This window comes from Metarhizium brunneum, chromosome 1, assembly GCF_013426205.1.
Source record: "Metarhizium brunneum chromosome 1, complete sequence".
In the NCBI taxonomy this organism is placed as follows: Eukaryota; Fungi; Ascomycota; class Sordariomycetes; order Hypocreales; family Clavicipitaceae; genus Metarhizium; species Metarhizium brunneum.
The window spans coordinates 9,433,110-9,458,277 of NC_089422.1; the positions used below are offsets into that span (position 1 = coordinate 9,433,110).

The 25,168-nt window shown below is 56.6% G+C and overlaps 13 protein-coding genes across 13 annotated transcripts; 6 read left to right on the forward strand and 7 right to left on the reverse strand.

The window, feature by feature from the left end:
- Window positions 1-22: 22 nt before the first annotated feature.
- mdlC (Benzoylformate decarboxylase) lies at window positions 23-2,201 on the reverse strand (the record flags this gene model as incomplete). Its single annotated transcript, XM_014685750.1, has 4 exons — window positions 23-312; window positions 366-1,830; window positions 1,900-1,939; window positions 2,002-2,201. The coding sequence occupies 4 exons, from the start codon at window positions 2,199-2,201 to the stop codon at window positions 23-25; spliced, it is 1,995 nt and encodes a 664-aa protein (XP_014541236.1).
- Window positions 2,202-2,647: 446 nt separating this feature from the next.
- On the reverse strand, window positions 2,648-3,827 carry SAT4_1 (Satratoxin biosynthesis SC1 cluster protein 4; the record flags this gene model as incomplete). Its single annotated transcript, XM_014685749.1, has 2 exons — window positions 2,648-3,023; window positions 3,100-3,827. 2 exons carry the CDS (start codon window positions 3,825-3,827, stop codon window positions 2,648-2,650), a joined length of 1,104 nt encoding a protein of 367 aa, XP_014541235.1.
- A 996-nt stretch (window positions 3,828-4,823) lies between these two features.
- Window positions 4,824-6,476, forward strand: prlL_1 (MFS transporter prlL; the record flags this gene model as incomplete). The annotated part of the gene is made up of 3 exons (XM_014685748.1): window positions 4,824-5,035; window positions 5,154-5,818; window positions 5,902-6,476. The coding sequence occupies 3 exons, from the start codon at window positions 4,824-4,826 to the stop codon at window positions 6,474-6,476; spliced, it is 1,452 nt and encodes a 483-aa protein (XP_014541234.1).
- A 333-nt stretch (window positions 6,477-6,809) lies between these two features.
- prlG_1 (MFS transporter prlG) lies at window positions 6,810-8,485 on the forward strand (the record flags this gene model as incomplete). Its single annotated transcript, XM_066130027.1, has 4 exons — window positions 6,810-6,855; window positions 6,930-6,976; window positions 7,036-7,198; window positions 7,260-8,485. The coding sequence occupies 4 exons, from the start codon at window positions 6,810-6,812 to the stop codon at window positions 8,483-8,485; spliced, it is 1,482 nt and encodes a 493-aa protein (XP_065985754.1).
- A 1,091-nt stretch (window positions 8,486-9,576) lies between these two features.
- On the reverse strand, window positions 9,577-10,578 carry cctO_2 (Cyclochlorotine biosynthesis protein O; the record flags this gene model as incomplete). Its single annotated transcript, XM_014685746.1, has 3 exons — window positions 9,577-10,031; window positions 10,106-10,234; window positions 10,302-10,578. The coding sequence occupies 3 exons, from the start codon at window positions 10,576-10,578 to the stop codon at window positions 9,577-9,579; spliced, it is 861 nt and encodes a 286-aa protein (XP_014541232.1).
- Window positions 10,579-11,064: 486 nt separating this feature from the next.
- Window positions 11,065-11,389, forward strand: G6M90_00g029380 (uncharacterized protein; the record flags this gene model as incomplete). Its single annotated transcript, XM_014685745.1, has 2 exons — window positions 11,065-11,116; window positions 11,184-11,389. 2 exons carry the CDS (start codon window positions 11,065-11,067, stop codon window positions 11,387-11,389), a joined length of 258 nt encoding a protein of 85 aa, XP_014541231.1.
- Window positions 11,390-11,965: 576 nt separating this feature from the next.
- On the forward strand, window positions 11,966-12,257 carry G6M90_00g029390 (uncharacterized protein; the record flags this gene model as incomplete). Its single annotated transcript, XM_066130028.1, has 2 exons — window positions 11,966-12,044; window positions 12,100-12,257. 2 exons carry the CDS (start codon window positions 11,966-11,968, stop codon window positions 12,255-12,257), a joined length of 237 nt encoding a protein of 78 aa, XP_065985572.1.
- A 1,346-nt stretch (window positions 12,258-13,603) lies between these two features.
- Window positions 13,604-15,151, forward strand: chi2_0 (Endochitinase 2; the record flags this gene model as incomplete). Its single annotated transcript, XM_014685744.1, has 3 exons — window positions 13,604-13,862; window positions 14,078-14,988; window positions 15,062-15,151. The coding sequence occupies 3 exons, from the start codon at window positions 13,604-13,606 to the stop codon at window positions 15,149-15,151; spliced, it is 1,260 nt and encodes a 419-aa protein (XP_014541230.1).
- Window positions 15,152-15,416: 265 nt separating this feature from the next.
- On the reverse strand, window positions 15,417-16,561 carry TRI14_1 (Trichothecene biosynthesis protein 14; the record flags this gene model as incomplete). The annotated part of the gene is made up of 2 exons (XM_014685743.1): window positions 15,417-16,311; window positions 16,377-16,561. 2 exons carry the CDS (start codon window positions 16,559-16,561, stop codon window positions 15,417-15,419), a joined length of 1,080 nt encoding a protein of 359 aa, XP_014541229.1.
- A 2,078-nt stretch (window positions 16,562-18,639) lies between these two features.
- Window positions 18,640-18,900, reverse strand: G6M90_00g029420 (uncharacterized protein; the record flags this gene model as incomplete). The annotated part of the gene is made up of 1 exon (XM_066130029.1): window positions 18,640-18,900. One exon carries the CDS (start codon window positions 18,898-18,900, stop codon window positions 18,640-18,642), a length of 261 nt encoding a protein of 86 aa, XP_065985671.1.
- A 51-nt stretch (window positions 18,901-18,951) lies between these two features.
- Window positions 18,952-19,821, reverse strand: G6M90_00g029430 (uncharacterized protein; the record flags this gene model as incomplete). The annotated part of the gene is made up of 2 exons (XM_066130030.1): window positions 18,952-19,240; window positions 19,301-19,821. 2 exons carry the CDS (start codon window positions 19,819-19,821, stop codon window positions 18,952-18,954), a joined length of 810 nt encoding a protein of 269 aa, XP_065985938.1.
- Window positions 19,822-22,797: 2,976 nt separating this feature from the next.
- On the forward strand, window positions 22,798-23,812 carry G6M90_00g029440 (uncharacterized protein; the record flags this gene model as incomplete). The annotated part of the gene is made up of 2 exons (XM_014685741.1): window positions 22,798-23,345; window positions 23,413-23,812. The coding sequence occupies 2 exons, from the start codon at window positions 22,798-22,800 to the stop codon at window positions 23,810-23,812; spliced, it is 948 nt and encodes a 315-aa protein (XP_014541227.1).
- Window positions 23,813-24,028: 216 nt separating this feature from the next.
- Window positions 24,029-24,730, reverse strand: G6M90_00g029450 (uncharacterized protein; the record flags this gene model as incomplete). Its single annotated transcript, XM_014685740.1, has 1 exon — window positions 24,029-24,730. One exon carries the CDS (start codon window positions 24,728-24,730, stop codon window positions 24,029-24,031), a length of 702 nt encoding a protein of 233 aa, XP_014541226.1.
- Window positions 24,731-25,168: the final 438 nt, after the last annotated feature.

The window sequence follows — 25,168 nt, forward strand, 5'->3', positions numbered from 1 at the left end:
ACAACACAGGCACAAGCTACATCTACAGCATAACCTCGAGCAGCATGCCTTTACGCTGCTGAATCACGCGCGATTCCACCATCTCGAGGGCCCTTTTCAGGTCCGCGACCGTCTTCACTCGGACACCCCTCATCCAGGCTCCGTCGTCGTCAGCCAAACCCCCCCCACCAGCCCCCGACCCGGCCGCCGCTTCCGCCAAAGCGGCATAGTTTGGCGTCGGGCAAAAGGAAATGTTAATCTCGTCATCAGTAGCGCCGGCAGCAAGGCCGTCGGGGTAGACGAGTTGCGCCGAGTTGCGAGGCGCCTTCCAGCCTGCAGGTATATTAGCGGACAGCCGTGTGGATTGCCAGTACAAGCACGCTCACCTCCGTTGTTCAACACAATCGTCAGCACAGGAATCTCGTATTTGCTCGCAACCCACAGCGCGCTCGAGGGCGCCGCGCACATGAAGCTCCCGTCGCCGACGACCTGGCAAACAAGACTGTGCTGGCGGGCCTGGTCGCTTTCCAGGTCCGTCAGGGCCATCTTGACGCCGAGGGCGGCCCCGTTGCTCCAGCCGATGCCCGTCGCGCCGCAGTTGATCCAGCTCCCGGGCCGGCTGGGCTGCAGCTGGTCGGACAGCGTCTGGGCAGCGGTGACGGCCTCAATCACAAACGTCGTCGACTCGGGGAGCGCCGTCTTGAGAAGGCTGCCAATGTTGGCGGCATTCAGGGGCTCGTCGTCGCCGAGACGAGCCTGGGCCGCGATTTCCGCCAGCCGAGAGGCGTGGACCTTTTCGCGGGCCGCGCCGCGGGCAGCGTACTCGGGGTCTTGGAGCTGCTTGGCCAGCGCGGCGTCGTTTTTGATATACTCGACAAGCTGGCTGAGTGCGGTGAAGCTGTCGGCCTTCCAGCGCCCGTGGGCGGGGAAGAAGGAGACGGGAATCTGCTGGTTGAGCGGGTCGCAGTCGACGTGGTAGATGGTGGCGTCGTCGGGGGGCGGGTTCCGGGCCGGAATCCAGGGCACGTCGCAGTCAAGCAGGAAGACCAGGTCGGTGTCGCGGGTGCACTCGTCGAAGGCGAGGCGGAAGCCCTCGGAGGCGGGGTGCTCAAAGGGAAAGCACACGTCGCTGCCGCCGGTGTCGTGGACCCTTATGCCGGGGACCAGGTCGGCCAGGGCGACCAGGAGGCCCGGGCAGCGGCGGTCCCGGCCCGAGTATCCGGTGACGACGAGCGGGCGGCGCGCCTGCACGAGGGCGCGGGCAATGGCGGCGACGGCGTCTTCCGGCAGCGCACCGGGCCCGACGGGCACCCACTGCGCCTGGTCCAGCGAGTACGGCTGCACCTCCTGGGCGAGCACCTCGCGCGCGCCGGCCACGTAGACGGGGCCCTTGGGCGCGCTGCTGGCGAACTGCAGCGCGCGCCCGACCGTCTGCTTGACGTTGAGCCCCGTGCGCACCTCGCCCGTGTACCGGCAGTACTGGCGCACAATGGCCTTTTGGTCCGGCGCCTCCTGCAGCCAGTGCATGTACTCGGTGCGCGAGCCCGTCAGCTCGCCGGCCTCGGTGTAGGGGCACATGCCGGCAAAGATGAAGACGGGCACGCGGCCGACGCTGGCGTTGTGCACGCCGTGCCCGAGGGCTTGCGTCCCGACGTCGACGTGCACCAGCACGGCTTGCGGCCGACCCGATACGCGCGCGTACCCGTCCGCCATGGAAATCGCCGTCATCTCAGCCGGGCATGTGATGATGCGCGGCCACGCGTTGGGCCGTTCCCGCTTGCCCTTGACGATGGCTTCCAGGACCGACGGGTGGTCGGACCCGACGTTGACAAAACATGCCGTGATGCCGGCCTTTGCAGTCTGGTGTGAGCTATTTCATGTACATGTGAGCCGGTGCGTGGGCGGGGGGGGATCTCGTACTTCCCAGAGCGCCTCGAATAGGGCGAACGCGGTCGTGTACCTGGGAGCAAGTGTGAGCCCGTCTGTCCCCCGAGGCCTGCGGCGGTGAAAACTGGCACTCACGGCGCTTGCGTCAACTGCGAGGCGGCCATGCTGGCACGGTCCGGGGCCTGGCGCGAATACCGGCTCGTTGAAAAGGGCGCTGCGGGTGGTGACTCTGGTGAGGGTGGGAGACGTGCGAGTGGGCGGAAGCGACGCGACGCGGCCGAGGGAGGTAGGGGGCGGAAGTGGACTTTGCGTGCCAGGCGAGTGCGCAATGCCATGATGGCATCTGCAAAGGGGCAATGGGGTTCTTATACTCTGTGCCGACGAGGTTATGCAGAGTTGGTAACGAGGGAGGGGGAACCGGTGGAGGAGGCGATGTCGTGTTGGTTCGTGTAACGTCGGCTTTAAGACCGGGCTGTTGGTCCGATGTTCATCTTGTCAGAAACACGGTTACGTGCAAGCAGTGAGCACAGGCGGGCCATCTTAAGCGAGTACTAACAAGAATCTTGTATTTACAAATCGCACGGTTTTTCTCTCTTTGTACCACCATACTTGCCGCATGAAAGCATTCCCAATGGCCAACATGTCGGCGGGCCAAGCCTATTATACAATTCCCAAACCGAGACACGCTCCCAACACGCCACGACGGGCACAATGGCACTGACGGATGGACCTACAGAGTGTTTTCACCTTGCCGGTGTTGCTACGATGCTTTGCTACTTTGTCAACGGTACGGCCTGGCAGGGGTCGCTTTGCAGCTGGGTTGGTCTTGCAGCTCGACGTACTGTGCGTCCCCGTCGGTGGTGCTAAACATGGTGCTCATGAGGCTCTTGGTGAAGTAGGGGTCCGAGGGCGGCTTCCTCCCGTTCTTCAGCTCCTGGGACTCCTTGAGCTCCGAGCCCGTCGGGCGGCGAGGCCCGCTGCGCGTGCGGTTCTTCTTGCGGAAGAGGACGGCGAGCTCGGGGAAGCAGACGCACAGGTTGCCCGAGGCGAGCTCGGCGGCGCCCCAGAGCAGGATCTCGGGCTGCTTCCACGACGAGTCCGGGTTGCCGCTGTTTCGGAGGCGCACGACGAAGCCGATGGTGGCAAAGATGGGGGCGCTGCTGGGCGGTCAGAGAGGAGAGAGGCTTCTTCGACTGCCGTCAGTCGATCAATGGCAAAAGGCTTGACACGTACCACAGGCCGAACGTAAAGGCGAGCACGACGAGGACCCTCTTGAGCCGGTCCATCTGGAGCTTGCGCACGGCGTGGACGGGCAGCAGCAGGATCAGGTAGTCGGTGACGGTGTTGAAGGCGCCGCTCACGTTGAGTATGATGTGAATGTCGACGCACTTGCCGGGCACCGAGGGGTTCCAGATCTTGGCGCGCGGGTTGCACTCGAAAATCTTGACGAGCGACGTGCTGCCGTAGAAGCCGAAGATGATGACGATGAGGGTGACAATGGTCAGGTCAAACTTGCTCCAGCGGATGGGCGAGAAGACGCGGCGGTACAGCCACAGCACGGCCAGCTTGGTGACGCCAATCATGACGCCGTACTCGATGGCGGCCACGTTGAACCAGTAGGCGGCCTGGTGGGCGTCGTCGATGGTGATGTCCCAGCCGTGCTGGCCGCCGTGGTTCGACATGGTGGCTCGCATGATGCCGCAGTAGGCCACGGTGCCGGCCCAGGCGGTGGTGACGAGGGCGTCCTCGAACAGCCAGACGCGCTTGATGAAGATGCGGACGTAGCTGCGCAGGAGGAAGAAGACGGTGACGAGCGGGATGCATATCGCGATGGTGATGTCGGCGAGGTACGCCAGCGACGCCGGGTGCTCGGGGTTCGACACGACGCCCGGCGGCGGCTTCAGGGCCGGCGTGAAGGTGGGCAGCGGGCTCGTCGACACGCCCGACAGCTGCGGCGCCATGGAGAGCGTCTGGTTTCAAGACGAGAGAGGCCGAGAGGCGGCAGTCATTACAAATTACACGACGGGGGGCGATGGCTCGTCGAGCAGTTCCGCAAGTGGACGGGGGAGCAGACACAGCCAACCAGGGAGAGAAAAAAAAAAGTGACCAAGACCAATATAGATATTCTTTTCGCTCGACTCAGACTGTACAAACTCCATATATTGCCACTGGTGCGCTCCCTGGGAATCCTTTGGCTCGAAACCCCAGACAGCTGAGAGGCTGAGGGGGGGCAATACCGTATGCAAACCGCTCCAAGCTTGCCGTGTGTCGTGCCATGGGGAATCGTGTCCCGCGTGGCACGAGTATCAAGGGGAGCATGGAGCATGAGCTGAAGACAAGGGCATGCCTTTGAGTACATGGACCGTTTGAGAGTTGAGAGCCGGTGGTGGTCACCCCCAGACATCTCACGTCGTCTCCCGCCCCTGGAGCCGCTTTCATTGGCAACGACTGCGAAACAGGCCGCATCTGGGGTTGCAGCAAGCCGTCTGCCCTACATGGCACGGTGGTATTTCCGTCAGCCCGCATGCCGCGCAGTCGAGACGAGCAGAATACCAGGGGATGGATGCGGCCCGGCCTGCGCAGTCCGTCCGCACGCGAGCGCCAGGAAGGCAACATTGAATTCATGAACCGCCTGGCCACGCCACGACCCGCGTCGAGCTTGTTTGCAATATTGCACACTGGTTCAGCTCATACCATGCTCGCGGGGGGGAAACGTCTCCTTCGAGAGATGCCCTGAATATTGAGCTAGTTGATCCTCTCGAGCAGCGTATTTGAAGGCCACCGCGTCGTTGCTTGCCCTACATATCCCGCTTAAATACCAAACCAGCACATGGTCTGTACTCGGGTACGACGCCCTACATGACCACCACCTGCTCTTGCTGCTCTACTCTTTCTCTCGGTCTACATACGTTACGCGGTGCCACACACGGAGTCGAGCTGTTCGCAGGTGCTCAACGATGCATAGCCCAGAGAAACCGCCTGGTGAGGGCCGTCCCTCGCAGCAGGCTCCCAGTGACTCAGAGTACGCGGCGACTGAGCCCACTGCGATTGCAACGCTGGCGGACGACGACGTCCTATCAGACGCAGAGGCAGCCAGGCTGATTCGGAAAATCGACTGGCATGTCCTGCCAATGCTATTTCTGATTTACGTTGTGGCGTTTCTCGACCGGTACGTCGCCCCCCTTTTTCCCCAGAGAAGAGACGCAGAAGCGGTCGACGACGACGACGACGGCCGTGTAAGTCGCCCTGAGATGATCCAAATTTGACACCAAATCGCCTGCCTACAGGTCCAATGTCTCCAACGCCCTCACCATGAGCATGCCCAGGGAGCTCGGGCTGACGGGCCAGCAGCCCAACATCTCGCTGGCCGTCTTCTTCGTCCCCTACATCGTCTTTGAGATCCCCTCCAACCTGCTGATGAAGCGGCTCTCGCCGCACGTGTGGCTCTCCCTCTGCGTGCTGGGCTTCGGCGTCACGGAGCTGTGCCAGGGCTTCATCCAGGGCTACGGCGGCCTGCTGGCCACCCGCTTCTTCCTCGGCCTCTTCGAGGCGGGCATCTTCCCGGGCAGCTTCTACCTCATCAGCTTCTGGTACCGCCGGGACGAGTCGCAGAAGCGCTTCACCGTCTACTTTTGCTCCGTCATCCTGGCCTCGGCCTTTGGGGGCCTGCTGGCCTCGGCCATTGCCAACATGGACGGCGTCCGGGGCAAGAGCAACTGGCGCTGGATCTTTATCCTCGAGGGCATCCTGACGATTCTGGTGGCCGCCGTGTCCTTCTTCTGCGTCAGCGACTTTCCCCACGAGGCCGCCTGGCTGTCCGAGAGGGAGAAGCAGGCCGTGCTGAGGAAGACGCGCGCGGGGGACGCCCGGCTCGAGGGCAAGATTACCCGGCGAGATTTAGCAAACTTCTTCACCGACCCCAAGAACTACCTGGGCGCCGTCATGTATTTCTGTAAGTGCTTCCCTCCCTCTCTCTCTCTCTCTTCCCCCCCGAGCTGCTGCTGCCGGGAGATGTAACCGCTAAGCCCCTGCCAGCGGTCGTCGTGCCCGTCTACGCGTTTGCCTACTTCACGCCAACCATTGTCAAGTCGCTCGGGTACGACGTGTTGCAGACGCAGCTCCGGTCTGTGCCTCCGTTCGCGGCCGCCTTCGGGCTCTGCCTCGTGCTGGCCTACCTGTCGGACCGGACAGACCTGCGGCTGCCCTACGTGCTCGTCTCGGGCGCCATTCTCATCACGGGCCTCGCCATCCTGCTCACCGTGCACGCCAACTTCTCGCTGCAGTACGCGGGCATCTGCCTCGTCTGTATGGGTGCCCTGGGCGCCGGCCCGAGCGTCATCTGCTGGTACCTCATGAACCTGACGGGCCACAAGGAGCGAAGCATCGGCTCTGCATGGATGATTAGTTTCGGTAACACGGGCGGCATCCTGGCCCCATTCGCCTTCCTGCCGCACGACGCTCCATCCTACCGTCTCGGCTACGCGCTGTGCATGGCAATCAGCGTCCTGGGCATCGTCGCTGCCGCCTGCTACGCCCTGCTTGTCCTCCGGGAGAGGCGCAGGCTGGCCAGAGACGGCGGGACCAACAAGGCCCATGTCCCGTCGCTGTGAAGAAGAAGCAACGTGTGTATTTGTCAAATGGTCCGGTTCCGGAAGAGGAAAGGGGGGGAGAGGGGACAAATGCGGAATGGATGTACGTGGTAGCAACAGAGCGTTGCAGTGCGCACGTGTTGTGAGGCAAAAGTCGTCGAGTTGTATATAGCAAAGTGACCACTCGCGTATTTATGCAGCAACTATTTATAATCGCCGTGTCAAGGCTCTCTGCCACAGCAAGCACAACTGGCAGCGTCACACCTGTGCCTTTTTTTGGTGGGTGAGGTTGTTATTGTACCTGCGCCGTGATACTTTTTCCCATTTGATCGTCTCTTGCGACCCGCATTCCTAATGGCCGACCAAGGCGGAAAAGATGTCATATCGCGGGATATCGAAGGTACTTTGGCGCAGAGGACGAAGCTGCAGCGTGGGCTGGACAGTATTGCTGATATCGCATTGTGCCGAGAATAGATGACAACTTGGCGGCCTCGGCCGAAGTAGCATCAAGCTTGTCCAAGGCGAGTTGTCGCCCTTTTGTGTTGGACTCGTGACCCGAAACGGCTGACTCGACGAATAGGGACGAAAGATATTCATCTCGGCGACGGTCATTCTCCTCAACTTCAACGTCACGCTGGGCTCCTCGCTCCCCAGCGGCGCGGCATCTACCCTGAATGCCCATTTTGGCATCACGGAAAAGCTCCAAAAGCCGCTGCCTGTGGCCGTGTTTCTCGTGGGCTATAGTAGGTCCCGCCGCCGGAAGCAGTCTCCAAGCCAGACGACTGAAACCTGACGTCAACGCAGTCTTTGGCCCCATCATCTTTGCCCCCATGTCCGAGTCCTGGGGGCGCCGGCCGGCCTTTCTGATTTCCTTTTCCATATACACGGCGTTTACCCTGGGATGCGCCCTGGCACCCAACTGGCCGGCGTTCCTCTTCTTCCGGTTCATGCTGGGGTGCGGCGCGGCGGCGCCCCAGACCGTCTCGGGAGGGCTCTTCTGCGACATCTACGCCGACCTCCGGCCTCGCGGGCTGGCGGTGACACTGCTGGGCCTCACGAGCAACGTAGGCCCCCTCTGCGGGCCCATCATCTCGGGCTTCACGTCGACGAGGGTCTGGCAGTGGCAGTTTTGGTGCGCCCTCATCCTCGCCGGCGTCAACTGGCCCATGCTGCTGGCCATGCCCGAGACCTTCCCGCCCGTCCTCAAGGCTCGCCGCATCCGGAATGTCTCGAACCGTCCGTCGAGCACCCCTGCCGCTGGCAAAGCACCCTTCAACCTTGGGAAGCAGGCGCGGATCCTCGCGCGCCCGATTCGCCTCCTCTCGGAGCCGCTCGTCTTCTTCACCGACCTCTTCATCCTCTACCAGTACATCATCTTCTTCCTCTACTTCGGGGCGTACCCCGTCATCTTCCGCGGCACGTACGCCATGCCGGACGGCATCTCTGCCCTCATGTTCATCCCGACGGGCATCGGCGCCGTGCTGGCCATCGCCATCTTTGTCGCCTGGGACCGGTTTCACAAACGCAGCGCCGACAGGGGCAAGGCCTGGGCGCTGCAGGAGGAGTACAGGCGGCTGCCGCTCGCGTGCATCGGGGGGCCCCTTTTCGCCCTCTCCGAGTTCTGGCTGGGCTGGACCGCTCGGCCGAGTATCCCTTGGGTTGTGCCGGCGCTGTCGGGCATCCCCCTGGGCATCGGCATCGACCTGACCTTTATGGCGCTCAACAACTATCTGACCGACGTCTACGGCATCTACAGCGCGTCGGCCCTCGCCTCGAGCGTCTTCACCCGCAACGTCCTGGCCGCCGTCATCATCCCCCTGACCACGTATCCGCTGTACGAGAACCTGGGGACCAGCTGGGCCTGCACCCTGCTGGGGGGGTTGTGCGTGCTCCTGACCCCGATCTCGTTTGCCTTTATCCGCTGGGGCCCCGTGCTGAGGGCGCGCAGCCCCTTTTGCCAGAAGCTGGCTCGGGCCGACGGTGACGACCATCGTGGCACCTCGGTGGAAGTGGTGGTGGCGCCTTGTTGACGGTTGCCCGTGAAGGCGATGGCATCATGGCCACATATCCTGTTGGTCGAACTCGGTTCCAACTTCTCACCGAGGCCCAGCCACCACCGGCTCGACTCACCTGACTCCCAGACGCGTAACCGGCCATTGTCGACTGTTGGTCGTGGTGCGGTGGTGGATGAATTCAACCGATGCAGAGATACAATAGTGTAACCCCCCCAATGATACGGCCCTGCGTCTCGAACGCTCGCCATGATTTCCAGTTTCCTGTTCCGGAAGACTGCATATGCGAACCGACGGCTCATGCATCCGACGTTGGCTCGGATGAGGGGGCAGCGGCGTCTAGACTGTCAACAAGGCCCGATCTGTCGCGCCCAACGGCCGGCGACTTGGTCACTCACCGTTGCAGTTGTAACCCCCGGACGCGGGAGGTCATGTCATGTCACGTCAATTTTGGAAACCACCACTCGCCTGCTTGGCTTCCCGAGTCGCTGCGTAAGCCGTACATATTCGATGTCGAGTTATCTGTGTTGGTCCAACTCTGCTCCGCATGGTGGAGCCATCATTTCCGTCCCGTCAGTTAAACTCCGGACAAAATCCACCAGACGGCTCACTAGCCATGATCGGTGCCAAGATGGGCAGGGCTATAAAGAACAAGGTCGCAGCAGCGCCCCCAACGCGGCACTCTGCATGAGAGAATCTACCTGTGGCCAACGTTTCAAGTATGTATGTACACCACGGGGCTTTGATTCGGCACTTGGGACAGAGTGTGGCACGGGACAACCACCACCGCCACTTGGTGCAAGGGGCTCGTTGTGCCAATATGTAAATGAATTGAATATTCTAGGCGGTACTCCGTACTCGGTAGCCATTGCGGAATCCAAGATTTGGGTCGGTCAGCATGACTGGCTCCGGCGTCTGCCAACGACGGCTGCGAGCCAACTTGCACGTTGGTTCCATCATCCATGTTGGAACGTTGAGCACCATGTACCCTGTACGATATAATACCTGCCCCCAGCCTGCATGTCGCTTACGGCTCGCACCATTTCCATCATTTACCCTCCGAGATCGTCAGTCATCCCAGCCCCATGTGAACCGCTTCACATCGACTGCTACGGGTTCTCGGGCAGCGGCACAGCATCCGGCGGCTGATGCCACTCGAACCCGTCCGGGATCGGCACCGCTCGCTGCTTCAACCACGACTGCAGAGCGTCCCAGTCGGCGCACTTGTGTCGCGTGTTGCCGTCCGGGGTAGGCTGGTTGTGCTGCCTCACCCAGTAGTACGGGATGATGCCCGGGTCAAAGTTGCACATGAGCGTCTGGCGAATGTAGTCGATGCAGTGCTCGTAGTGGCGCTCGTACATTTCCGACGCGCCCTCCTTGTTTGCCTGCGTCGTGGGAAAGAAGGCCGCGTGGTGGTCTTGCCAGATGAAGTGCAGGCAGTGTATCTGGTGTGTTCCCATGGCCACGGCGAGATACCCGCCCCCGGCGGCCTCGGGGAACTGCACCGCCGTGAGATTGTGTCCGATGCGGCTGATGTCGTCGGCCGTGACGCGAATGGTTCCGTCTGTGTGTATTGGCCAAATGTTAGAGCGGGAGGTTTGTCAAGAAACAGCTTGTGCCGTCGACGTATGTCCTTACATGCCATGAGATCTTGCCACGCTTGTTCGACCTCGGCCGTTGGCGGTCCTTTGTAAGGCGAGTCGTACCACAAGGACCCGTTGAACCTGACGTCTAGATATTCCTCTCGTATCGCCTCGTTTATCGGTGCTATGTCATGCAAATGTTAGTAGTTGGGCATGATGGCTATTTCGGCTTTTGTGGCAGGAAGAGTTACAGTAATAATTGAATTTGGACACGCAGCTTTGTCGACGTTGAATATAAGATGTGGGCAGAATATATGGAATAAGAAGAATATAGGTGGCCACAATCGCTCCGTGAAACAAGAGCCACGGAGCTAGGTGCCTCCAATGATGCCTAGGCTCGGCCAGCTTTCGAAGCCGCTGGTCGAGGAGATGGCCACTGACCTCTTCATCGTTGTCTTGCTCGTCGAAATCGTGTTTGCGTGTTTGCTCTGGCGTGTGTTGTCGCCAAAATGAGAATGCATGTTTCATCTTGGAGGCCAGTACGTAGCACAAAGGACAATGTGAAATTGTTTCTCATGTCAACATTGCCGACGGCCGGAACACGTACCACTGGGCAAATTTTCGGGCATCGTTTTGCTTATACTTGGTACATGCATGCCGAAACGGGGTCAGTTCACAAATCGCCCGATCCCAACATGTATCTTGACTTTGCGACGACAAAGTCGTGCGTCTTTCTACTCGATGCAACCAGTCGGCCTGCAATGTAACTTCGCAACGGGAAGGTCGTGCAGTTGCCTGATTCCGGGTGGCCATGCTACGTAAAAAGGGATATATATGCCGTGCTTGCGCGGCTTCTTGTGCTACAGCCCAGCAATGGGCATACTGTCGAAATAATAAACTCCACACAATACAAATAACCTTAACCCGTCTGCATAGCCCAGGACTACTCTTTTCTTGTTGAGCTAGTCTCTCTCTCTCTCTTTTTGTTTTCACAAAATCCCAACGCTGGTGACTATGCGCTTCATACTTCCTTTGCTCGCTACTCTCGCAGCGGCTGCACCAGCAGGTACGGCATCCCCTCCCCTGATGAAACTCGTGCGTGGGTAGCTCTTGACTGACCAATATTCATCCAGGTGTCTTTGAGAGCGATAAGCTCTTGACTATTGACAAGGATGGTAAAGACAGCTCCTACGATGTCAACAAGCGCAGCCATTTTGTGGCGGACCCTTTGCTCCAAATCTCCGAGGACGACTCTGCCAGCTCATACCAGCGCAGCAACTTCAAGGCAGACCCTTTGCTAGAAATCTCGGACGACCCCAATGCTTCATCGTACAACTAGGGTGCCATGGGTGTCAAAGCTGGTTCACGTCTACAAGCCCCAAACCGTCCGAGGGGCTGGTGATGCGTGATGGAGACGTCTCGAGTACACAGGCAGGTAGAACAGTTTAGTATTTATCAAGATTGAAGGAGTAAAATGGTCATTGAACCTGTGTACAAGGCGCGCTTTTGCTGTATGTGATGTAGGGTACATGAATTGTTCACACTCTCCCACTAATAGATGGCCGGCGCCTCTGCATCTTCTCACAGATGTGACACCGCAGACGCACCCTTTACTACCAAGGTCTCGCCCAGTCCACGGCACATATTTGTTATCGAGCACAGTTATTGTTCAATAGCTGGTACTGTAATTGTGTCGCGTGCAGCAACTTGACAACACCAACCCAATAAGAAGCGAGTTGCTGTACGCCACTCGTCCATCACTGGCCAGAGGCAAAAAGCCAGCAGCCATCACGACATGCGACCTATAAAGCTCCAGACACCTCCGCATCGTTCTCGAGGACTCGACCCCACACGGCAACTCTTGAGCAGGTCCATCCACCAGAAACAAAGAAAGATCAAAGCAACTTTATCCATCATGCCATCCTCGGCCTCGATCAAAGCAAAGGAAAAGTACGAGGCGATGCTTGCCGCGGCAAAAGGCGACGGGGTTTCTCGTAAGTGCCGTCCACCAAAGCAATGACAGCCACGGTTACCCATGATTTGAGCTAGACATGTCCAACCGCGTCGTCGCAACGAGGCACCCGTCGACTGGAGGCAGCGAGATGACCAACTCCATCACTCGCAGGTCGAGCCAGAGCAGCGATGCCTCGGGTCACGGCCGCTTCCGAACCATGATTAGAAACATGCTTTCGCCGCCGGCCTACTAGGATGAGGACGCGTACGGAGAGTGTAGTACAGTTTGTGAATATATATCCTTTGAGATGCCTTTGGGAGCCGCCGTGTCACCTTGCATCGCGCCGTGTGTCGGGTACACTAGTTTGCAAGCACTTTTCTACGCACCAGCTTGACAGGGTAGACACGTTACGTAGGCATCTTTGCTGCCAGACAAGGGGTGACGGAGGAGCGCGTGGTATGAGTCCAAACTGAGACCGTCCCGAGATAGCCTAGTGAATGCCTGGAATGGGAAGGTGTAATGGCATCAATCGTTGACTACAGACTAAAGTCTTGCCCCAGCTTTGAAAAGACACGTGGTATGCATGCGAAATGGACTTGAAGCCTTGTTGCTTGTCCGCGCCCGTGTTGTTGCGTCTTTGCAGTATTGACGTCACGGCGCCTGGTGTCGCAAAAGTCTACATATGGCTGGTAACATGCCTGTCGTGCAGACAGGACACAATTGACTTTAAATGTCAAGTTCACAAGGCCATGATCCTCCGTGTAACTAGCGCTGTTTCTCATTTTTTACAGTGGCAGGCAAAGGGTCTGGTATTAACCAGATCAGGTACCTGGCTATCGCGCTCAAACTATAATATACTAGTTGAGCCGTTGGCAACTAACCCACTTAGTTGTCAACGGGTAAGGCATATTAGTGTATACTTGTCGGTGGGTAAATCTATCCTGCCACCGACTGTTATTTCACTAGCCTACACCAGATGTAATTGATCCATGTCCATGTGGCCCGTGGCAGGTCATATGGAACTCGCGACTCCAACTCGCTAGACGCTCGTGTGCCCCGAGGCAAGACATCAGATCCTCGTGCCCGACAAGGCGAATGAAACCACTCGAGCCAACGCAGGAACATTCATCGCTCAGGGACGCATCAGCTAGTCCCTGCAAAACTCCCCCACGAATGGCTGATGGCTTACACGGCAAAAGCGACTACGGGTACTCGGCACGCCGTGTGCCTCACGTTGTCACTCGACGCTCCTCGGGCTTGTCACGGGGAGGCAATTGAAGATGGATGACACAGCTTCATTCCTGTCCATGCAACGTCTCCTCCTAAACGTGGTGCTGTCTCGCGTGTCTCTCAGCTCGCAATGCCGTTCCACGTGTCGATTTGGGAGCTTGGTATGTAGCCGGGCTCCTCGTGCGCTGGATGGATGACTCTTGTGAAAATGATATATAACACGCCCAAATCGACCGCGGATGGACGATCGTGTATTGCACATGGTAGGCGATTGCACGTCAAGTTGGTAGTTTGCACTTGTGTATATTCTCTTCCCTTCTCTGTACATGTTACATCTTTTACCGTCTTTATATTGTGTATATTATCAATATGCATCATCTACGCGCTCTCGTCGGCGTTGGCCTTGCTGGTCTGGCGGCCGGAGTGCCCTTGACTGACAAGACATCAGTCAAGCCGCGACAAGCACCCGGAGCGCAAAACGTCGTCTACTGGGGGCAGAACGGCGGCGGTACGATCGAGAATAACGACCTCGCGGCGTATTGCCAACCCAATTCCGGAATCGACGTTTTGGTTCTTGCATTTCTATATCAATTTGGAAATGGCGGCAACATACCTTCAGGGACTATAGGTCAGTTTTATTTTTTTTTAATTTTTTAATTTTTTTTAAATTCACCACTCTCATGGAAGCCGAGAGCGTATGGACTCTGGAGAGGCTACGAATCTATCTATACATGTATAGAAATACGCCGCATCTCGTAGGCAGCAGGCTACCCCCCTGACCAGCTTTTCTATTCATTTTCCCTTTCCCCTGTTTTCGAATGTCCCAGTTCTAACCTCATACAGGCCAATCATGCTACATCAGCACGTCCGGCCAGGGTCAAAACTGCGAAGCCCTGACCGCAGCCATACACACCTGCCAGTCGGCCGGTGTCAAGATCATCCTGTCCCTCGGCGGCGCGACAAGCTCCTACTCCCTCCAGACACAGGCGCAGGCCGAGCAAATAGGCCAGTACCTGTGGGATTCGTACGGCAACTCTGGAAACAAGACGGTGCAGCGGCCGTTTGGCAGCAACTTTGTCAACGGATTCGACCTCGACATCGAAGTCAACGGCGGCAGCAGCCAGTACTACCAGTACATGATTGCCAAGCTACGCTCCAACTTTGCGTCGGACAAGTCCAACACGTACCTGATTACCGGCGCGCCGCAGTGCCCCATCCCCGAGCCCAACATGGGCGTCATCATCAGCAACGCCGTCTTCGACCATCTCTACGTCCAGTTCTACAACAACAACAACTACACGGTCCCCTGCGCGCTGGGCATCAACGGCAACGCCCCCTTCAACTACAACAACTGGACGTCCTTTATCGCCGATACGCCGTCGGCCGGTGCCAAGATCTTCATTGGCGTGCCGGCCTCGCCGCTGGCGTCGACGGGCACGCCCAGCGGCGCGCAGTACTACGCCGCGCCGGAGCAACTGGCCGCCATTGTCGGCGAGTACAGGAGCGACGCCCATTTCGGCGGCATCATGATGTGGAGCGCGGGCTTCTCGGATGCCAATGTCAACGACGGGTGCACGTATGCGCAGCAGGCAAAGAGCATCCTCGTCAGCGGAGCGCCTTGCGCGTCGTCGGGGCCTCCGAGTTCTACGCCGGCAACAGCTCCGGCCCCGACCGCGACCACGATGCCATCTTCGACTTCGGTGTCCTCTCCGACAGCGTCGCCTACCGGCGGCACAGTTCCCCAGTGGGGTCAGGTGAGTTTTATCCATGTGCTCTTTGAGGGAAAGAAAAATCTCGCGCGGTAGCTCACACAGTGGCGACGTCTAGTGCGGCGGCGAGGGCTATTCCGGTCCTACTCAGTGCGTTCCTCCTTACCAATGTGTCAAGCAAGGCGATTGGTGGTCGTCATGCCGGTGAAGTCGGTCAGTGGGCGCATACTATCTACAAGACTGGTTTCATCGTGGAGTCTGGTATGCCGCAGGGCTTTCCCCCCTTTTACTCCGTACATAGCAGGCAGGTTCTATTCGCTTCATATTTGCATAGATAAAGAATTACAAGTTACCAGTACAAACTCGTCAATTGAATTTCAATGTTCCGATCGGACGCTCCGTCTATCTATGCTCTAGGTGTACACAAGGAAAACTGCTTTTGCCATTGAAAATGTCCCATGCTCGCCCGTCCCTTAGATCTTGCCCTGGACCGCCTGGTCAATCTTGGTGGTCAGGTCCTCGAGCTCAAACTTGGTTCGGTTGCCGGCGAGGCCGCCGTTCTTGTCGTCGAGGAAGTACTCAATGACGCCGTAGATCTTGTCCTGGATCTGGACAGTGGCCACGGCAAAGCCGCCCTTGTCCTGGGGGGTGTACGCGCTGGCGATCTTGGTGACAAACTCGGCCGACTTCCAGCCGTCCTTGGAGACGAAGACGTTGGTTCCCTCGGTGCTGAGCTGGGTCAGGAGGACCTTGCCGCCGTACTTCTCGGGCAGGTAGACGCCGTCGTCGCCGCTCTCGCCGGTCAGGCCGGTGACGGGGATGACGACGCGCTTGCCCAGGGAGTCGCGCTTGTTGAAGCTGACGAGCTGCTTGGCCTGGGCGTCGTTGGCGATGAGGAGGTCGCCGCTGGCCACGATGCCCGTGAGGCCGGGCAAGATGGGGCTCGTGCCGGGCTTGGTGTAGTTGCTCAGGTACCAGGGGATGGCCTTTGTGCCGTCGGCGTTGACCTTGATGATGGCACCGGGGTAGGTGCAGACGACAAAGGTGTTGCCGCAGGTGTCGTGGACCATGTCCTGGCAGCCCCCGTAGGCTCCGTTGGTGACAGCGGTAAGGTTGGCGTGCCACAGCTCCTTGGGCTTGTCGCCGTTCAGGTCGACCTTGTAGAGGAAGTTGTCGCCGCTGACATTGGCGCCGGCGGTATCAAAGGCGATGCCGGCGTTGATGGTGACTGACAACTGGTTGGTCTTTTGGTCAATCTCGACACCGCTGGCGTGGAACTCGGCCACGTCTGTGCGATCAAACGTGATGGTGTCGACGACGCTGTCCTTGGAAACGTCGACGACGGCAACGGCGGCGTTGTAGAGCTTGCTAGACGAGGGAATGGTATTAGTTCCACCGACGTTCCCAGCAAGCAACTGCTCTCGCAGACATACCTGAAATAGGTCAAGCCGTTCTTCTTGTTGAAATCGGCGCTCTCGGGGTAGAGCTGGGGAACGTTGATGATGACATCGGTGCCGGCGGCCGTGTTGCCGTTGGCGCCGTTGGCGCCGTCGGTAGCCGGCAAAGCACTGGCGACGGCACCCAGAGCAGTCAAGGAGGGGAGGACACCGGCGCGCATTGTGAATATGTGGTAATGAATGGACAAGTTGTGCTAAAGAAAATGACAATGAGTGGAAAGATGGTGCCAAGGTGTTTGTTGGAGTTGGAGTTGGTGTGATGGTGATGAGGTATATTCCCCGGGTTAGGAGGAGACATTGTCAACAATATATATCCATTCGATAATATCATCACAGGGTCTCTTGAGTCGCCAACCCGGGCGTGTAAGCCGAGTGGGAGCCAAGAAGTTTCTAACAGGAAGGCCAGTTGAACCATGATGTGCGCCCAAAGTTGGCGGCTTGAGTCAGCACCGCGCTTGACGATTGCTGAGCCACAACCCGAATCAAGCAAATCGCGGCCTTGTGGGGTCCATGGTGTGCGATGAAACCTTGTCCGCAATCGAGGCAGTTACGAAAAGGTCACTGGATGAACAAATACGGCTACTATCAATCTTCAGCCCCTGCTGCCAAGTGCTCATGCCTCATGGGTCATGGGTGCTCCATGTTCTACGCGTAATGTGTAGCCTTACTGCTATGGAGAATCTTACGATTATGCCGCTTGCATAAAGTGCCCCGATGCGCCGAAATGAAGGCAGATGCTATTCATGTTATCAAGATGGAGAGTGACGTGGCAAGGGTAGCACGTTGCCGCCGCGCAGATTGATTGATGGCATAATATTGACTGCATATGCTCATCATGTAAATACAGTGAGTGGGTCGTAGGTAATTCCGAGCAAACATTGAAGCCCTCATCAATAATATACAAGACGTGTCAATCCGGTGGGACTCACTTGTATTAATGAGATTAAAACATCTTTTTCTCTTGGCGCCATATATTTATTATTAACTAGGCTCTAACATGATGAATAGTCCAGATCAAGGAAAGAATGCGTACACGATTCGTCCACACTCGCAACCGTTGACCCCTTTTCGAGTCAGTGGCCACCAGACCAGACCGTCTCAGAATTTAGCCACCCAAGTGGGCGAGTTTCAATATACGGCCCGGTTGTGTCGGTCGCGCGCGTTGACTAATGACGGACAGCGCTTGAGAGTCGATCCTCCGGTGGGATCGGGCGGCCGCTTGACCATTCTCTCCCTTGTTCCGTATTTATGGCAGGGAAGAACATCGTCGTGAGTCTTCACCAGGGGCTGACGCGCCGCAGAATGCATCGCAATAGGAGTATAGTCTGTCGCGGAATATTTGCCTACCAACAAGGAGTCAATAGCATGCGCGAATATGCCGTGGTATATTCTATGTACTAGTATAGTTCCGTGGCCGGGTACCTGCTCCTACTCATGGCGTGCTCTCGGCAATTTGCGAATCCTTCCGTCATCTTGGCGATGCTCACGCTGCCAGCGGCTCCTTGGGGCTGCATCGAGTCAAGCGACACGAACCACACGGAGATGCAAATTTGGGACGACTGCGCTTTGACGCCACCATCTTGTCGACTCGCCACGACGCTTGAGATGAGGGAACGGTGGCGCGGGACTCCCGCACAGGAGGAGAGAAAATTGCAAACGTGCACCGGACGTCTCTGGCCGACTCCGTGGTTGCGCTGCCACCTCGAACCCGTACCCAGGCTGGAACAAGCAGCGCTGGCCCTTTCCCAGTACATGTATAATATTGACCATTTGAAGTTGCATGACGACGCGGCTAGGCGTAGCGTTTACTCTCATCAGGGACACCCGCTCGCTATTTGGGTGGAGGCCATCGACGGATCTACCGAGCCGTGGAACATGAACTTGATGATCAAGTCAATTGCCGTTTGTGGACAAATGCCTCGAGTTCATCTTTGTTACTTGCTGACCCTATGTATGATCCCTGCATCCCATCCGTGCAGGCGCGTGCTACGTAAACATGGTGTTTTGTCATCACGACGGCCAAGAGCGTGCCAACTTGACAAGTTATCCCACAAGCAACGCCGTTGCCTTCACCTGCAGCAGCTTCCTGTTTCCATCCTCATGGCCACATTGGCTGTTGGCTTCACCTTGTTCTTACATATTGTGAGGCACAAAGTTGATAGATGGGAGGATGACATGTACGCCAGGCAGTATTCTCTATCCAGAGCTGTAGATGGGCTCGGCTTTCTTGTCAACTGGTTCAATTGCCTCTGGTACGCAAGCGCATTCCGGACCGATTCTTCGCTTTCGGGTCGCCCATAAGCTCCCCTAATGCTGCCTCCATGTCATTCCCCATGGTGTAATGAGTGTCTTGGTTAGATTCATACAGCGTACAGCTTGGCATCATTCCCGCAAAGTGACACATCATGTTCCTATCCCGCACGCCGTGCCGTATCTTGACTTTGGAATACGTGACGCCCTCGAGCCGGAACCCCCAGTCGGCATCTAACAAGACCTTCATTGTTGGCTTATTCAACTGCCGCTGTGGCGCCCTGCGCCAACGGCTCAGCCGTCAGTGCGCGCACGAGTTGAGCTCATTAACCTGACTGGGCGATGGAGGGTCGCCGTGGCTGTGGAAGAAACTGTCAGCCGTTGTTGGCTTTTCCTTTGGCGCCGCGACTGGATTCCGCGACTCCTCCGAGGCCTTGAGCTTCTCTTCAAGCACCCGCTGAACCCATCTCCTCTGCAAAACCATGACGGCGAATCTTTCGAGGCCGATTCCCCTGGAAAATTGCACCACGTCTCGCGCCCAATCGAGCAGGCTCCGACTGGGTTGAGGTGACGACGGCCCAAACCCCGGCCTGTCAATGGCTGTCGTGTACTATGTACAAGCTACTTTGTCCGGCCTCACAAGGCTGAACGTGGCATCGTCCTGCGGAGTTGCGTTCAAATAGGGTGATACACGGCTGGCGTGCTCGTCGCTCGAATACTTCGCCTTCAATATGGAATAAGCCAGTCGTCGAGCACCTACGGCTGCATTCCTCGCTCGTCTGACCATTTCGTTGGGCCCGCACAAGCTGACGCCGACATCACATCCAGCACGCTGCTCCTCGAGTCCCTGAAAGACACTATCAAGATCTGGCCGGCCTAGTGAGATGGTCCACCATGTAGGCATGGACTCGGTGTTTTCTGCACGGCTTGTTTCCTCTTGTTGGCTCGTGGCTTCTGTGCTACCGGTTTCTGTGTGATGCGGCGAGATGGACAGCCTGACCGTCGACCCTGGCTGTGATGTCACGTCATGGAGGGCTTGAAGTTCCTTCTTGAACCAGGCTGAGTGCTGAACGCTTTTGACCACCCAGATAAGGTGGATGTCGACAATGCCCGGCGGAAGGGTAACGCTGCGTCTGGTCAAAGAATGCCGTAAGGAAACGATTGATGACATGGTGCTAACAGCAGGAGTAATACCGATCCCACTCGCACTTAACACGACAACAGAAGACGAATCAAAGTCCAAACGACCGGCCCCAAATGGACCACTTGGCCGAAGCTTGCCTCCGTGATTCGCCGACTGATGCGCCTCGCCCACGGACGGCTGGTGCTCGCTGCCTGTGTCCGCGTCGACGTATTAGACTTGACGGCATTGGAGTATGCCCAGGTGGACGCACCGCCGTGAACGGATGCCAGTTCCAAAATGATACACCAGGAAGCTGAACCGAAACCACTTGACCTGGGCGAGTGATGGTTATGCCCTTGACAGTAGACTTGGTCACTTGGCCCTCCAAGTGCGCGATATCTGCTATCTCGATGGCCCGGAAGCTGTGGTACAATCAGAGGATGCGGTCAATGGCCCAGAGCGAGAAGCCAGGCAGCAGAAACTCTGGCCCGTTTTTCGGGTGTATCAGAGCACAGACCATGAAGACAAAGAAGAGAAAATGGGCAAAATGGAACAATTCGAAACCCTTGCGGCGGGCTACTGGCCAGGCCGTTGGGAGAATGATGGCAAGGCACAGCCATGCCATGGTGCCAATTCGGATTCGTGTGTTGGCGAAGCTGCTCTCAATCTCATCGGTCTCGCCGTCTCGGCGTAATGGGCTGTTGCATGGGCCACAGTCGCCATCCCGATGCAGCGGTGGTACTGTAGCAGAACAGTCAAGTACTACATATGTAGGGATCCTCAATACGAGAGAAAGGAGATTTGTCCGCGGCGCAAGGATCAGTGCCAGACCGCCGTTTACGTTTGTCAGTCAGCCGTGTAATTTGTAGTCGGTCATGAATTCGTCGCCGTTGACCCCAAAGCAATGTTGAGTCTGAGGATGACTAAGAACCTAACAAGGTCCGCGACATGATGGTCAAGGACAAATGGGATGGTTATGTGGTGATTGAGAAGTTTGTGGCAAAATAAGGTCAACCTCCAGTGCGTTCCATTGCGACGAGCATTGCGATCTAAGGGGCTGTGAGCGAATTCCATCAGTCACGCGGGCTAGGGATGTTCTTGCTGACTTGAAGCGTGCCTTGTATGCAGTATTTTGACAGCCGAAAAACACTTTCGACTAGAAAAACACCAAACACGGACGCAAAGTACGCCCTGGCGGCGGTGTAAATATTGTTCTGCAATATACGGAACCAAGAGCTCTGCTATGGCACGACGAGCTCAACAATTTTGGCGTCGATGGCTTCGATGCCTCCACAAATATAGCAGACTCGAGTCGCCGCAATCTCCAGACTACTCAATTTTATATTTGACAATTCAGTCATCTCTGTATCTCATTTGTACTGGACGCGTTGGAACTATCAGGATTATTCGCCAAGTGGAATCGACCAGACTTGACATGACCGCCTTGGATGTGGGCTCAACCTATGGACATTTCCGTACCACCAATCTTGGTCAAAATTGTATACTAATATCCAAACGTGCAGTACCGAATCCCCTGTCTTGTAATACCACATTTAAGCCTCGCCGACTTTTCAACTGTTGGTCCATGGTGTGAAAAGCTCCATGCCAACTTTGGTCAGGCGGCATTGACAAAAGACGGAACCGGATCCGACTCCGGGGCCTCTGTTCGCTCAGGAAATGCTCAGCCGGTTGCTATTTTGGCTTTTGGTTGTCGCCATTGCCTTCGTTTCCCAACTCCAAAAAGGACACGGAACATTGAAAGAAGAGTTGACAGTGCTGTTGTATCCACGGAGGCCCCAGCAGCGCGCTGACTTGTAACCACTTCAACTCGCGACATGAAGGTCTTCTCTGATCCCTGTCACCACTCAAGCTCGTCTTCCGCGCCTTGCAGCCCTATCAGACCCTTGAACCCAATTTAGATGTGCGCTGGCTTGGATGACCATCGCATGCTGTGCCACCTTGAACAAGCGTTTGGTGATGATTGCATCACCTTGAGCACAACCCTAAAAGCTGTGCTGCTGGATGTTGATTGTCGCTCAGCTGAATCAAAACGCATCTCAAAATTGAGACATGATCGGACTTGACCGCGATTTGGTAGACTACACCCGCGCTCGTCTGAATGGTCGGTGCGATTACCGAGCCTGGTTCAACGCCCGAACGCCACTGAAGACTTGGCGTTCGGTATGCAACCATATGGCACCCTATCTCAGTCATCTGTAGAGATGGATATAAGGTGATTCCTGATTCTGACGTCTTCTCAAGTCTGTTCATAATTGCATGTGAAATGTCTAGCAACTTGACCACACAGGAGTTCCATGACTCTCCCCCCATCCTGCAAGTTTGTTGTACGGAGCAGCTCTCACTCGCATGGCTCAACTAACCTTGGTTTGCGGCTGATAGAAAAGATCCACCCAGGCACAGGAAACCCCAGGTAGGGTACGGATGGTACTTGCAGATATTGGTTACATGGCGCCTTTCCGCTGGTAGCAGTACCTCCTTGGTTTGCCCAGGTCGAGGACGATCATTGACTCGATTCGCCTACCTCTGCGAGACCAATGCACTTCATGTCTGGGGTCCTATGCGTTATGGTCTATGAATATCACAGCGCAGAGTTGTCCTCTGTCTGGCTCCAAAATCGGAATGCTTTGCCTTGGAAGTGGCTTGTATAATAATGCATTAGATGTAGCATGTTCTAAAGGTGAATAAATGAGAGAATCTGGAGTATAAACAAACTGGCGTCTTTTTGTAGTTTCGAAAAGATAGTCTGCAAGATGTTAAAGGAAACCCCTGTAAAACCTGCCAGCAACTTGACATGACTAGGTGGGGGCTGGATATTAAAATCCCCTGTCGGATTTCTAGCTAAGACGCGCCGGGTAAATTTACTAAAAAGCAGTTTTCATATAGATACAGACGAGGGGACTGAGTCGAATTATTCCATCCTCTCTCGCGCTCGACTTCGCCCTGTGCCCGGGTCCAGTCCGCAGTTATAACCAGCCAAACTCTTGTCTCATCACAGCTGCCAACATGTCGAGTTACGACGACAAGCCACCAAACTATAGTCCCGGGCCTGTCTCGGCAGTTAGCCCCAACAGTCCGGACCCATGCTACGATCATGATGCCAACGCCCCCGAAGTTGTTGAGCTCATGTCGCCTTTAGACGCCAACTCAGTACAAGGCTTACACTACGGGCAACAGCGCTTCCAGGATCACACGAGCGCTCATTACACACACCAGAATACAAACAGCGAGGACAATGGTGGGAATGCGACGGATAAGGAGGTAGTGCCCGCAGAGTACGCAACATGCCAAAATCTAGAGAGCGCAATAGCGCCAGCAGGGAACACGCCGAGCGTTTCGCCGCATCAACCATGGCAAGCGCAGAAAGCGGCAGACGCTCCGCTCCCTCCGTTACCCAACAAAGGAGGAAGAATCCTAGGCTTGAAGCGCGGCGTCTTTTTCATCTTGCTCGGGCTTTTGCTTGCTGTCGTGGTTGCCGCAGTCGTCGGTGGTGTTGCGGGAGGAGTCATCTCTTCAAAGTCAAAGTCCTCATCGGACGCAAATACTGCCTCGACGTAAGTTTTGGCCCCAATCTCTGGAATCAACTCTCTACAAAGTCACGGCTATTAAACCATCTCATAGCCCAGTACCGACGCCATCCACACCAACAGCCTCATCTACTGCCTCCTCTGCAAGCGCATCTGCGACTCCCTCAGCCACGTTTTTGTACAACGAGACGTCGTTTGATCAGGGCTTTGCATTCCAGGGGTTCTCTAGGAACAAGTTTAGCGGCGCATATACTGCCATCGTTCGGGACAAACAAGGCGGCATAGACTTTGACTTCGACATTCACAGCTACGACTGGGTTGCCAAAATTACCAACTGCTGTGTTTCGTTTTGCAACAACGCCACCAGGGAGGGATGGATGGGATACACGTGCGATTCGAGACACAGGGAGGCGGCTGAGGAATCCTTTGCAAGAGCCTTTATTTGGTGCTCCGATAACCACACGACTCCATACGCACGGGGGAAGTGTGTGTAAAACAGTCGACATAATGACAAAATGGCCATTCATTTCAAAAATTATATATACGTTGGGCGTCCTAGCAATGACTAAATACAGGGTTGGCGCCCCAATTCCATACAAGAAGAAGAGTCAAGTATCAACAACAAGGGCCGCAGTTTGTGCTTGTGCGTCTGGCCATGTACAAATGTTGTTTACACATGTGCAACTTGTAAACCGTTCCGGGATGCACGCTCAATAGTCACCACCCCAGTTTCCGCAGCCGTTATGCCCAGGAGCATGAGGCCTGCGCGAGGTGCGGACGGGGTCAGGGCCGGGCTGGGGGAATTCGACATCGGTGCCCTCGTACGTGCAGACGCCGTTTCCGACGTTGGCGACAAACATGGCAGGACGGCTCTGGTACGAGTCTGCGGCGCCGCGCTGCGCCCACTTGTTGCCGGCCTTGACCGTGATGGCGGCGCAGTTCATGTACATTTCGCGGTTGCCCTCGTTGTTGAACCAGGACCAGCCGAAGAGCATGTCGCCGGCGGGCAGGTCGCTGGGCAGAGTGAAGCTGTAACTGGAGTCGCCCAGGACCGGACAGTTGCCCACCCACGAGCGAATGACTTTCCACGAGTTGCCGCGGTCGTAGGAAACCGAGGCCTGGCAACTGCCGCCGTCGTGAGGGATGCGTCCGCTGATGGTCATGGAGTAGGTGCCGCCCGCGGTCCAAGTTGCTACCGGTCTGCCCTTTGGCGTGCCCAGATATCTGGCGTAGCCTTTGCAGGGGAAGTCGCTTCCGTCCGAGTTCAGCGGCGAGATCATGTCGTAGTCAATGTCCCAGCCTGTATAGGGGTTGAAGCCGGAGCGGATGGGAGGAGGATCTTTCATCTCCATGTGTGCTGCGGCAAATGCGGCCATGCCCAGGCAGGCGCCGATAACGTGGGAGGCTTTCATCTTGTTGGCTTATACAGGACGTGCCCAGGAGGTATGAATAGCTGATTAGTTGAGATTCGGTGCAAGTCTTGATGAGCTGAAGTATGGGATCCGACTAGAAAGACGTCGGTGGAAGAAGCATTTTATATTCCTCCCGATCCCTTTTGCTCCTCATTCTCTTTTGTCTCCAGAGTACCAACAAGTTCAAACATGTTACCATATTGGTTTTCCAAAAAGGGGTTATCAGGGTTAATGTCACTATCCCCCACGCTTCATACTGTCAACTGGTGCCATTCATTATTCACGGGCCAGCTTCAAAGCTAGGGAGCGATGGGGATACCTTCCTAATGCGGCGGGTCGTTAACAATAAACACGACACATGAAGTGATACAGTCAATGCGAACGGGAATAATGCCTTGGCAGACACATCGACATCCATGTCACGCCAGAAACAGGTCA